Raw genomic sequence first — 13,625 nt, forward strand, 5'->3', positions numbered from 1 at the left:
AAAAACCCCTATAGCTCGTCATGCTTGATCTATAATTACTTATTTTGAGCTTGAATGAATCAAACTCAAACTAACACAATTCGATTTCATTCCTAACACACCTTATTCCTTTCAATACATTAGTAGCAGTCTTAACGCTCATATTATGCTTTAAAAAATTAAATTATATGAAATATCATAAATTTTATCTATTCATTAACAAAAGAGGCCTTCTTTATTTCGATAAACCGTAGAGAAATTTGTGATTGTGGCATAAATGAGGGGGTTTATAAAATTTAATATTAATACAGACAATACCATGTTAATCCAATTTTAAATAAACAAATTGTAGGATTGATATTTCAAAATCAATACACCAATTATGTATATATTTATACTCAGAATCATGTTCATATTTTTTTGGTATTAATAATATCAAATTTCTTTTTTTTTTTTTTTTTGACTTTGCCAAGACAACCCTTTTTCAAAGAGCCTCAATCTAAATCTTCGGGAGTTCAGAAGGGAGTACGAATAGTCGCTCACATGCTGCTTGCTTGCTTCTTTCTCAGCATATTCACTTGATAAATCAATCTCCGAAGCTGCATTGAAAGTGCTGAAGAGAAGTCAAAGAGAAGTGAGAGAAGAGGTTAATGGAGAGCAGTGAAGATGATGATGATTTCCCATCCATTGAAAGCATCACTTCTCAGTCCAAGATCGATTCTGTCTTCCAATCTCACACTGAAAAGGTTCATTTTTCCTTTCAAGTTAGCTTAAAGTCTGCTTTTTCTATCTGGGTATCCTCTGCTTAGAAAAAGAAAGTGTGGGTTTGTGTTGCCTTCCCGTTTAGTCAATTAACTATTTTTACTTGGTTCATTTGATTTGGCTCTGTTTATCCATTTTTGAATCCCACAGTGAAATTTTTTCTCTTTCTTTTTTGGTTGAATTCATCTCAAAACTTGTTTTTGTTTTCTGAGTATTTTCTGTCTTGGGGAAAAAATATATGGATTTGTTTTGCATTTGAGATTAGTCGGTGAAAACACGCTACTTGTTTCATGGCATTGTAAATCGCGATCGTTTATGCGATTTGTTTTTATTTTTCTCATGTTAAAATAGAACAGTTTGTTTTGTTTTAATTTTGAATATGGTTTGCTTCTTTATGTCTGGGGTTTCTATATTCAACTTAACATTGAAGATCTCTATTTGGGAAGGACAAGCCTTGACCTAGGTTGCCTGGATTTTAAGTAAAATGTTTGGACTTGACTTACTTGTCGGTCTATGTTCTAGCTGGAATTTGCCCTTGCCCTGGAAGGCATAACGTTGATCTATGTAGACTGCCTTACAAGAAAGATATTATTAATTTGGTAGCACGTGTAATGCAACCAATCTCTCTAGAAAATGCTCAAATAAGGCTTTAAATATGCAAGTTATTCCTTTTTATGTGAAAGGTGAGGTTGCCATGTAAAAATTTTTCTTTTAACTCTCTAAGTGGGTACTTGCTCTGATCATGATATTGTTGTATTTTTGCATGCCTAAAAATTGAATAATATCAACAGTTAGTACGAGATCTGTTATATGTTGACGGGTCTGTGTGGAGTTAATGTTGCTATGATACACATTGCACATTGGATTCCTGTGTTGGTAATTGATTTATAGAATCTTCTCTATTTTTTGTACCAAGATGAGGCAGGCAAAATCGGTGTTATGATAGTTGTTTTTCACAATGATGTTTGGTTTTATTACTTGTCTTAGTTTATATACACTATTCTTTCCCCTGTAGAGTAAGGTACTGGCACATCTTTATTATAAGTTAATCACCTTTATCAATGCAGGGAATTAGAAGACTATGTTGTGAGCTGTTGGATTTGAAGGATGCAGTGGAAAACTTATGTGGTAATGCGTGGACAAATTTCTTGGCTTTCTTGAGGTAACAATGTGTCCCTAATTATGGCTCACCGAAGAATCTTGAAAGAAGTATGATGCTAATTTTCTCCTGTCATTGGATTATGTCGTAACTGTTGTAGTAGAAAGTTTCCTTATAAGGGTGTAGAAGCAGATTGTATTTAAGAGTTGTTGAAAATGGCAAGTAGTTTTCTGCTCTCTGTGGAATTAAGGCTATGTTTGAAATGATATAAGTTTTATGGAAGTGAGTTTCCACCTTAATGGTTTTTATTTCCCATTATGTATTTAAACAAATTGGGTCAGTCAGCAGTTCCTACAAATCTTGGAAAATTAAAGTTGACGCTGTTGAGGCATCAAGCTGCTTGAAATGGAGCAGTGAGTGACCAATGGAATTTGACCCCTTGAACTCTGCTGATATAGATTTCTTAATTGATAAATGTTACATTTGTTCTACTAGAAATGAAACTCTCATCATTTATGCTATATTTTTCTACCTATCTTCTGATTCTCAAGTTTATATCAATTGTTGATCTGTTGGTTATAAATGCAATTACTTGAAATATTTTTTTTGATATCATTATGTGGATCTTGGTAACTGCACAAAGGTTATGATTTTGGCTGTAGACTATCTGAAGAAGTTGTGGAAGCGGAGCATGAGCTAAGGGAGCTGCGAAAGCATATTTCTGGTCAAAGGATCTTTGTCCAAGATCTGATGACTGGGGTTTGTCGTGAATTGGAAGAGTGGGTTGGAGCTAATGGGAAAATTGATGAATTTGAGCAAGACTTGGAAATTTTTGATCTTCAAGAGCCCTTGCCAAATGAATTAGATAACCAGAAGATGATTTCCTTGGATAAATTTGATGTCCTCTTGGCTGAACATAAGGTTGAAGAAGCACTAGAGATTTTAGATGCTGAAGAGAGAAACTATCCTGAACTTAAGAGCTCTGCTGAAGCTTCATCAGCTGAAGCATCATCGTTTAAGACTGCTTTCTTGAAAAGAAAGGCAGTGCTTGAGGATCAGCTGGTTAAGATTACTGAACAACCTTCAATTGGAGTTCCCGAACTGAAGAAGGCCTTGTCTGGTTTAATCAGACTTGGAAAGGGTCCTTTAGCTCACCAATTAATGCTGAAATCTTATGGGTTCCGTCTTCAAAGGAGATTAGAGGCTTATCTTCCTGCATGTTCTGTATGTCCCAAAGTATTTCCAGCCACAATATCTAAGCTTGTTTTTTCAACAATCTCCCTGGCAGCAAAAGACTCTGGTTCAATATTTGGTGACAATCCTGTATTTACCAACAGAGTAGTTCAATGGGGGGAGTGGAAGATTGAATTTTTTGTACGGCTGGTGAAGGAGAATGCACCACCTTCAGAAACAATTTCTGCTTTACGTGCAGCCTGTGTTTGTGGTCAGGCAAGTCTTAACTACTGTTCAATCTTGGAATCACAAGGCCTGAAATTTTCCAAGTTGCTTTTGGTGCTCCTGCGACCATACATTGAGGAAGTCTTGGAGTTCAATTTTAGACGGGCTAGAAAAACGGTATTCCACTTGGAGGAAATTGATAAAGGCTTGCCGTTGTCCCCTCACTTTATATCTCCGTTGTCTGAAATTGCAGTGTCATCAGATAGTGTGCTTGTTGATAGCGGAATGCGATTTATGCAAATTGTTGAAGTAAGTAGGTCCTCTTTCATGTGTTGAAAGGGCAATACAATTTAATTTGTCTTTCTGATTACCTTACTGTCTAATTGACCTAGGCATAATTTAACTTCCAAAATTCAGAAAGTGATATCTTCGAGAGGTTGCTCCTGAAAAGTCAGGTTAAACTTATTATTTTGGACAATATGTTTAAACTTATACACTTAAAACATGTCTTTTATTGCTTATGTGGTGTGAATGTGAAGAGAATTCTCTTTCCGAATTCTAATGGGGGATAAATCGCTTTGCTTAATCCATGTCTCTGATTGTGGAGCAGGAGAATTCAATTTTTTTTGTTGGGGTTTGCAAGCAGGATGATTACATTGCTTTGGTTAACTTCCATGCAACTGACTGCATGTCGCTGTGGATGCATGATTTAGTATATTTCTAGATAATATACAAGGAGTTTGTGCTGTCAATATCCTTGTCAGTGATAAGTATGTTCTTTTAAATGTGTATGTATTTGTTATACATGGCATTACCTTTTAAAATTGGCCATTGGTAGATCTTTTACCATATTTCTCTCCGTGTCTGTATGTTTATGTGTGTTCTACTAATAAATTTCTACCGGTGATGACCCGACTACAACTTTTTATATTGTATTAATTTTTTTAAATAATTTGTTCAGGATATTCTGGATCAGATAACCCCCCTGGTTGTTTTGCATTACGGAGGAAATGTATTAACTAGAATTTCACATTTGTTTGATGTATACATGGATGCACTGAATAGAGCTCTACCAGGCCCCTCAGATGACGACAATCTTACAGAGCTGAAGGAGGTCATACCCTTTAGAGCTGAGACAGATTCAGAACAACTTGCGCTTTTAGGAATAGCATTCACGATTATGGACGAACTCTTACCAAATATTGTATTGAAAGTTTGGAATTCAAGGAATGACAACAAAGAATTAGGAGATGGGAACATTATGCCTAATGCAAGCACTGCCCCTGAACTAAAAGATTGGAAGCGCCATCTTCAACATTCATTTGACAAACTTAGGGATCATTTTTGTCGGCAATATGTTCTGACTTTCATTTATTCAAGAGAAGGCAAAACACGATTAGATGGACAAATTTATATTAGTGGCAATGAAGAATATTTACAGTCGGAATCAGAGCCTTTGCCATCACTTCCATTTCAGGTTATCGTTCTTACTGTAAAGCTGAAGTTTGTGTGAATATGCCACATTTGACCTTTTTTTTGGTCAAACTGAGACTTTTTGTTCTCTTTGATTTTTCTGTTTCCTTTTTTTAACTTTTAGCTTAAAACAGTTGTGAATGACACATCACATCAATTATTCATGTATTTCTAATCACAATATTTCATGGTATTATTGCAGGCATTGTTTGCAAAGCTTCAGCAGTTGGCTACTGTGGCAGGAGATGTGCTCCTTGGAAAAGAAAAGTTGCAGAAAATTTTGCTTGCTAGATTGACTGAGACAGTTGTGATATGGTTGTCTGATGAACAAGAATTCTGGGGTGTTTTTGAGAATGAATCATCTCCAGTTCAGCCACTGGGGCTGCAACAGGTAAGAACATAAGTATTACATGCAGAATGTGGTTAGCATGACCTTGGGAATGTAGACATGAAAGACTGAGAAAGTTATAAGGAACTACTGAAGTCTTGTGAACAAGCTTTCTTTATTTCCATGCATCTATCAAACTCTCATTTGACTTTCTCTTTTCAGCTCATTCTTGATATGCATTTCACTGTTGAAATTGCACGGTATGCGGGTTATCCATCTCGCAATGTACACCAGATAGCATCGGCCATAATTGCCAGAGCAATCAGGACCTTCTCTGCTCGAGGCATAAACCCACAAAGGTACTACTGCCATTATAATTGGATACATTTGTTTTTACCTTTTTTTCCTACTAACAATTTGAACTTACAATTCTCTTGATAGTGTACTTCCCGAGGATGAATGGTTTGTTGAAACTGCAAAATCAGCCATACATAAACTTCTATCAGGAGGTTCTGGGTCGGATGTATCTGATATTGATGATGAGGAGCATATCATCCTAAATGAAGAGGATGTCTCAGATACTGTTTCTTCGCTTTCAACTGTAGAATCCTTTGAATCTTTCGCTTCTGCAAGTATGGCTGAACTTGAAAGTCCACACTTCACTGATCCTGAGGCTTAACTCTTCAAGTTTTGCATTATTGGCAGTTGGAAAACGGATCAGTTCTGGGGATGATTTTGAGTTCAATAACATGGGTTACTGAAAATCATGCAAATCAGAGGAGAAACGTATCAGCAAATGTTGCAGTAGTGATGGATGACGAAGATTAGTTTGTATGCTGTAGTATTTATACATTGATATACCTTTAAAACTGCCTTCTCCATGCAGGATTTTAGTTATTCATGAAAGCTAGTGCTCCTCTCTCTAACTTAAGAAATATATGAATTACTTTGTACACGAATCAAGATCATTTTAGCCATTGGATCGGAGCGATCTGCATAAGGTTACAAATGAGCCCAGCTTAAATTTGATATTGGATAGCACGTTGAGTTTGCAAGCTCAAGAGTTGAGTAAAATATCAGTAGGTTTTAAAAGTTTCAAATTTTACATTTACAGTTTTAAAATTTTATTCTTTACTTTGATTATAGGGTTATCTGACAACTATATAAGTTACAAGATATAAGTATATATTTTTTCAGTTACATTTTAAGCCAAACTTGATTTAGTCCCTTTTTGTCTCAAGCTCGAATGCAAATCTTACTAGTAAGGTGAGATCAAACTTTGTATATGTCATCGAGTCAAGCTTTACTCGATTCAATTATATTTGTTTACATCATTGGCCTTGCAGTTGAAATGTCTGAGTCTTAATAATTACAAAGAATATGAATATAAGTTATACTATTAGATTACGATATTGTTTGTTCTAATCGACTCATGATTAAAACATCGAATACTAACAATTGTAAGGAATATGAATCATTCCATCAAGCCACGGTTCTATTTATTCTAATTTTTATTTAAAATATAATGAAATAAACCGAATTTAAGAGACAATTTTGGCTGAAATGTAATGCTAATCCATGTGCCAGAAAGCGCGGGAAAAGACTGGTGTTTATTGGTCGACAGAAGGCCAACTTAATTTGGCGCAAAGATTGAAAAAAGCTTAGGGTTAGGGTTTGGTATAACTATTGTGAGACAAGCAAAACGCGAAAAAAAATGATGGAAGAAGACAGAGAGGATTCCTCGTTAGGGTTTATAAATCTAACCCCTAACAATGGCGACGAAAGCTTGGTGGTCACCCTGAGCGGTCAAGTTCACCAACTCCCTTGCTGCATCAAATACGACGGTCCCTGCCCGGTTTCTCACTACTTCAAACCCAAACCCACCGGTACGGCTTGATTTTGTGTTTGATTTTTTTTTTTGTTTTGTGATGAAGTTTTGATTTGCTTTTTTTTTTTAATTTAGGGATCGAAGTTGATGGATTGAAAGTTGAAGAAGCTCATTTTAGAGGAAGAAAGCTACAGGGTGTAACAATTTCACTTCCAGATGGCTACTCTGGTATTGATATTTTATGAATTTTGATGTTTCAATTTCATTTCTTTCTTTTGTTTATTGGGTAGTTTATTCTATTGAAAGATTTTAATTTGGATAGGTTTTGTACGGATGTTTAGAATGAATAGGATAGAAATTGAGTTGGTAGGGCTGGACATTGCCATTAGGGGTGAATTTGAAAGAGGCAGCTTGAGCTTGACTTGAATATAAAATGTTGCTTGAGTTGGTAAACACTAACACCGAAGAAGAAGAATGGCCCAGCGTTCTCTGGAGCCAGCATCAATCGTATATCCACACCTAATTGACATCTCTATGCCCAAATAGTAATAATTAATAACATCTCCATCTCTAACCCGATTCCCAAATTGAATAAACTGGTTCTCGGTTGATTTGAAGATTAGCTCAGGTTGAGAGTTAAGCTTCTTAATCTGTCGTCTTGAGCTTAAAATGGAAGCTTGGAGTTTCTATTTTAAACTTATTAGTGTCGTATTAAGGTTGAGACGCTTCTTTGATTTTGACCCGTCTCAACCTTTCCTTTAACCTGCAAGATATAGTGATTGATTGTTTCAGTTTCTGAGTTTGTTTTGTTACTACTCTTTCTTGTCCGACACTTAGGTTTCATAAATTATCAGTTGCTTGGTATATTAGTATGTTGTCATGAAATCCCTGGAGAGCTGCTGCACTAGGTTGGTTGTATCCATTATAGAGGGATATATGACAGATTATATATATTTATTTTTCAAAAAATTAGACGGAATCAATTTCAAATTAAAACAGAAAGAGTTGTATATCATTGGAGTTTACTAGGCTTCAGTGACTGTATATCATAGTCAAGATTTAGCTTTCATTGGATTTCACTGGCAGGAATCCCCATGGATCCTACATTCATTACCTTTCCCTGGTTTAGACAAAGGATTGGAGAAGGCTCTGCTTCTAATTATTAAGAGTTAACCAAGATATCTCAAAGAGGCTGGAGAAGTCGATATCATTTTCTTCTATGTGATTCATCTCAGTTTATTGGTTTTATACAACTTCAGAAATTATATCAAATTAAGAAGCTTTGAAGAATTCCACTTATTTAATTCTTGCTCTGCAGGCTTTGTTCTAGGCAAGAAAAATTCTGCTAAGAGAAAAATTTCTGACACATCTGGAGAGAACTTGACCTGTTGGGAGACGAAGGCAAAGTTTGATAAACTAACATATTGGAATCATGACACATGTCCTACAAAAGATGATGCTTTCTTGCGTTCTTTTCATTGGTTCAGTGTTGCAGAAGCAGTAAGTTTCATTCCATTGTTTTTGTTCTTCAGAAACTTATCTATAACTCAAGCTTCTTTTTTTCCTCCTCTTCCTTTTTCCCTGGTTCTTTGATTTCATAAGCTTATGCAATGCTTCTAAAAGGTATCAGACTGTTGCAATGACAGAATATTTGAGAGCATTTATATCTAAAAGCATAACGTTGGTGTATCCGTAGTACATTTTTCGTGCAGACCTAACAAAATCTCTGGAAAATGCTAGATAGTAAGCTTAAAATCATATTCTGTTTTCTCACTCGATCGTCCTGCATTACTTTGATATAAACGCTGATGTTTTGCAAAATTTGTAAAGCCAATCTACATTATTCTGTTATCAGAATATCCAAGTTGCAGAATGATGGAAAATAGACATTCATAACTGAACTCGTATTTTTTTCATTTTCCATAAATTCTCCTGCCAACTTATGGAAGAAATTGTTGACTGCAGCTCCACAGGCCGGTGACAGCTGAAGATCTGGTTTCTTCATCAATTACTCTGAAAAAAAGCTGAAGTATTGATTGAGGTAGGAGGATGTTGTATTTGTAATTTTCAGCCATTGTTATTTCTGGCTTGCTTCTAATTATTTCTCTCTATATAATCAACAGTGTTTTTGCTTTCTCAGTCTCATCCTCTCATACTCGCACACAGAAACATACTAATGTAATTTTTATGCTTGTTCTGCTGATTTTTCGATCTGGGGCTGTTGTCACTCATTAATAGTTGATTAATTATCAAGATAAATTATAATTATAATTGTAATGTAGTTTTTCATGGTGTCAGGAGCATAGAATAAGATCTTTGGAAATGTTTGTTCAGAAAATTTACCTGTAAGTGATCATTATTTTATTAGTAAGTAATTCCCAATTTCAATCATATTTTCAAAAAAGTTAATGCTGGATCATAATTAATTTCTATCAAGTTCTTGAAATCTTATTAGTTAAAATCATGGTAATTCATTCTAATAAAACAATACGGTTTGGTAAAACGGTTTAATGGATTCGAATGACTTAAATTTGATTTGAATGAAAAATAGTTTGATTGAAATTTATCGAATCACAATTAAAGTAGTTCAAATTTAGCTTGAATAAAAAGGTTTAATTTGAGTTCGGTTCGAGCTAGTGGTTCAAAATTTTTAGCTTAAACTCATAGTTTGAGTTTACAATATATTAACAAAACAACGTTATTTTGATGATTATTTGATATAACTCAAATTGTGTTATGAGTTAAGTTTGAATCAAATCAAATAAACCCTTGACCTGGGAGTTAAACCAAGTTGAAATCTTATTTCAAGTTTGGTTCGATTTGAAAAATGGTTAACCCTCTTCAACTTAAACTTGACTTAAATTCAAATTGAATTAAATCAGTTTTTAAAGCTGAATCAATTTAATCCTATTTGAAGACTTGAATATGAAGCGCAAAAACAGCAACTATTTTCTGGAAACCTGTCTAGAAAGCTAGCATTATGTCAATACCACCGAGCGCCACCTGATCTCTCTAACATCCAGCTTAAAAATACTCAATTAATTGCCTCCAATATCTCCCAAAAAAAAAGACATATTTATTTATACTTAAGAAACTTAATGAGGCAAAAGGTATGGGTTTGTGACATGGGAAACTTAATAGAAACTTATTTATATCCAATAAGTGATACATTTCATATGAGTTGCAAATATGCATGGTATTTCAATACCACATTTTGTAAAATTTTAAGAGAATAAATAATGATAAAATAAAAATTACATATAAACTAATAATTAAATTAAAAAAAAATTAATTACTGTAGGGAAATGTGAATCGTATGTTTCTTTCCTCTCTAAATGGGATTGGATTGGATTAACTTGGATCTAATGAATTGAATTGAAATATAGAATTATATTTATTTTTATAAAATTATATGAGTTTGAGTTAATTCAACTATTCCAATTCAAACTAATTTAGATTAAATTCACAGTTAATTTATTTTAAAACTAAATTCTAACCTAACTCATCAGTTTGAACTGAACCTTATTTGGGTTCAGTTCAAATCAAGTCTAACCATCAAAATTTGTACTACGATGAAAAGCCAAGGACAATCTGGGTTGGGTAAAATGGGCCTCTGGGCCCAGTCAAATTTATGTAAGACTTCTTAGGACACGTGAGCACAAAAAGCCACTCGTCTCAAAATTTGATAGTTTTGAAGGGTGTATCTTTCAAAATCACTGGAAAATCAAGATGCTAAGAAAAATATTATTTTCAAAATTTTCTTTAAGAAAATGGTAACTTTTCACCATAAAACCACATTTCCCCAGCTTGCTCTGTCCAGCTTTTTACATTCTGATAATTCTGAATTAATTTGTTATGAAGCCAAGCCAATTTGACTGATAACTTTTTACCATAAAACTTGTAGTGTAGGCCAAGCCAATTTGATTGATATAGAGTGGTTAAAATCCATTAACAATTCTCTTGACTTGACCTGCTCATGGAATTTCGGCAATGCATCTGAAGGTTTCATTTGTATGTTTGCACGTGTTAGGTGTTGGATGTATCTTGGATTGCTTCCTGACGGTTGTTCCCTTATGGTTAAAGGTTGCAGGACTCTAGGCACCTTGAGAAAGAATGTGTCTGAGATCAATATACTTGGCAGCATTGAGCATTGAAACTTGGTTCCCCTTCAGTGTTTTTGCATGGCAAAGAAGGAAAGACTGCTGGTGTACTAGTGCATGGAAAATGGGACACTTTAAGACAAATTACATCCTTTGGAACCGGAGGTCAAATGCTCGCAATGGCCCTTGAGGCTCAAAGTTGCCATTGGAGCAGCTAGAGGTCTGGCATGGCTTCACCATAGCTACACAACCCCTGGATACTGCCTAGAAACATAAGCTCTAAATGAATTCTGCTGGATGGGGAGTTTGAACCTATGTTGTTTGAATTTTGGCTTTGCCAGGCTCATGAATCCAATGGACGCTCGTTGCAGTACTTTTGTCAACTGGAAGTTCGGAGATTTAGGTTATGTAGCTCCTGAATATCTTCAGACACAGTAGCTACTCGAAAAGGTGATGTCTACAGCTATGGGATCGTTTTCCTGGAGTTGATCACAGGTGAGAAACCAACCCATTTTGTGAATGCGCCTGAGAGCTTCAAGGGAAGTTTAGTGGAGTGGATCGAACATCTGTCAGTAACTCTGCTGTGCAAACGACCGCCGACAAGTCCTTGGTGGGAACTGGTTTCGATGGCGAACTCAACCAATTTCTTCAAGTTGCTTGTAACTGTGTGTCGCCAATTTCAAAGAATAGACCTACCATGTTTGAAGTCATCTCCAAGTTTGTTTACGAAGCAAAATGTCCATATCAAGTATGAACTTTCAGTTTTTTACAGGTGATGGTAGGTAGTTTGAACATGGTCAACTTCGGTAAAAATATTCAGTAATTACAAAAATGTTTAAATAATTAAAATAACAAAAAAAAAAATCCATTAATTACTTCCAATATTCCAAAGAAAAAATGATTTGTGGTTAGCATTTAACATATTTATTAATATGTAATTACAAATAAATAAATAAGTAAAAATATATTCAATTTTACCAATTATTTATATTCAATACATGAAACTTTGCATATGACTTACAAATATACATGGCATTGCAAATCACATTTTTTTTTAAATTAATAAATAATAAATAATAATAAAATAAAAGCTAAAATTAGTTTTGTGTAATATTTACATCATTTAATCATATTTGTCTGTCAGTTTTTGTAGAAAAGTTAGCTTGAAATGTTTGTTCAAGTTTTTTTTTTTTTTTTCCAAAAAATATTATCAATTCTTATATAATTTTAAAATTTTGACCCCTTTTTCTTACAAATAAATAAAGTATTAAAAGTATCTTACCTATTATTTATATTCAATAATTAGGGTTTAGTAATATACTCATGCAAAATCATATTTTAAAATAACGAGTGATTTTTTAAAAATTAATCAACTCCAATATCCCGAAGGAAAAAAATTTGTCATCAACTTTTAGGGTAAATGACTTATTCTCACCTAAGATATAGTGAAAACCCAAAGAGACCTTCATTAATTTTCAAAAATTCAAATACTTATGCATTAATCTTAATTGTTATAATTAGAGGTAAAATCATCATTTATAATTTTTATTTAAATAAAGAAAAAGTTATTTTTCCCCTTAATTTTAAAAATTAACCATTTTTCCTTAGCTTAATTTTAAAAAATTAATCTTTCACCCCCACTATATATGGATTTTAGGGTTTTATATTTTATAATGAACATTCACCCCTCTCAAACTTTGAAACATTGCATTTATACCCTAAAAACTTCATTCTATCTTTTTGGGAACTGTTCTTCCTGACATTCCTTTCCAGTGGCATCTCCCCCCTCCCTGATGGTTTTTCAATGTGGAAACCATTGAAAATCTAGCCAAAATGATTGGATTTTTGCTGATGTATCTGTGAAAAAATCACATAGGTCTGTGCAACAATCTGTGCATTGGTGAATACATAGATTGGTCTGACAGTGTTGCATAGATGTGGCCGACATCTGTGAAATGTCATCCAACTGATCTATGTGTTTGCTGATGCATAGATCGTCATGGATCTGTGAGATTTTTGCATAGATCCATGTGCAAAAATTTGACCATTTTGGTGCACAAAATCATATTTTAAAATAATTGGTAATTTTTTTTAAAATTAATTAACTCCAATATCCCAAAGAAAAAAATTTGATATTATTAGTAATTTTTTAAAAATTAATCACTTAAGAAGAAAAAATAAATAAATACTATATGTACAATTAATGTGTATAAACAAACTATCATGTTATAATTTGATATTATTTGATTGAGTAATCTAATTGTTTATTTTAGGGAAAATTATTTATTTTAGTTATCTGTACTTGTTTTACCTTTATCTCTACCCTTAGAACCTTAGCCTCTCAAATTTAGTTTCATTCATATTCTATCTAAAAGTTAGTTCAAAAACAAAGAAATTCTACATCAAGTAAATAACATATCAATATATTATTTAATATTTTGTTCGAAGATTTGAAAGTAAAATTTTGAGATTTCTTTATGTGATGATGAATCTTACTTTGTTAATTTGTAAGTTCTTGTAGTTTTGTTATTGTTTTGTAGTTAATTTAGCTGTAAGAGCGATTTATTTATATCAAATTTACACTAGAATGAAAAATTGCTTAATTTTTTATATCAAATTAGTGAAGAAAAGAATATTTCAATTCATCACATATAATTA

At 33.6% G+C, this 13,625-nt stretch overlaps 2 protein-coding genes across 4 annotated transcripts; both read left to right on the plus strand.

The window, feature by feature from the left end:
* The first annotated feature begins 421 nt into the window (after positions 1-421).
* On the plus strand, positions 422-6,131 carry LOC123218494 (exocyst complex component EXO84C-like). The gene is made up of 7 exons (XM_044639965.1): positions 422-725; positions 1,809-1,903; positions 2,503-3,547; positions 4,200-4,715; positions 4,914-5,102; positions 5,262-5,398; positions 5,481-6,131. Exons 1-7 carry the CDS (start codon positions 630-632, stop codon positions 5,716-5,718), a joined length of 2,316 nt encoding a protein of 771 aa, XP_044495900.1. The 5' UTR covers positions 422-629; the 3' UTR covers positions 5,719-6,131.
* Positions 6,132-6,544: 413 nt separating this feature from the next.
* LOC123218495 (ribonuclease H2 subunit C-like) lies at positions 6,545-9,138 on the plus strand. 3 transcript variants are annotated; one of them, XM_044639967.1, is made up of 5 exons: positions 6,545-6,925; positions 7,003-7,095; positions 8,186-8,367; positions 8,833-8,908; positions 8,991-9,138. In XM_044639967.1, the coding sequence occupies exons 1-4, from the start codon at positions 6,754-6,756 to the stop codon at positions 8,893-8,895; spliced, it is 510 nt and encodes a 169-aa protein (XP_044495902.1). In that variant the 5' UTR covers positions 6,545-6,753; the 3' UTR covers positions 8,896-8,908; positions 8,991-9,138. The 3 variants fall into 3 exon arrangements, with proteins under 3 accessions (XP_044495902.1, XP_044495903.1, XP_044495901.1); XM_044639968.1 differs by having other exon boundaries at positions 9,008-9,138; XM_044639966.1 differs by having other exon boundaries at positions 6,547-6,925; positions 8,833-9,138.
* The last annotated feature ends 4,487 nt before the right edge of the window (positions 9,139-13,625 follow it).

This window comes from Mangifera indica, chromosome 6, assembly GCF_011075055.1.
Source record: "Mangifera indica cultivar Alphonso chromosome 6, CATAS_Mindica_2.1, whole genome shotgun sequence".
NCBI lineage: Eukaryota > Viridiplantae > Streptophyta > Magnoliopsida > Sapindales > Anacardiaceae > Mangifera > Mangifera indica.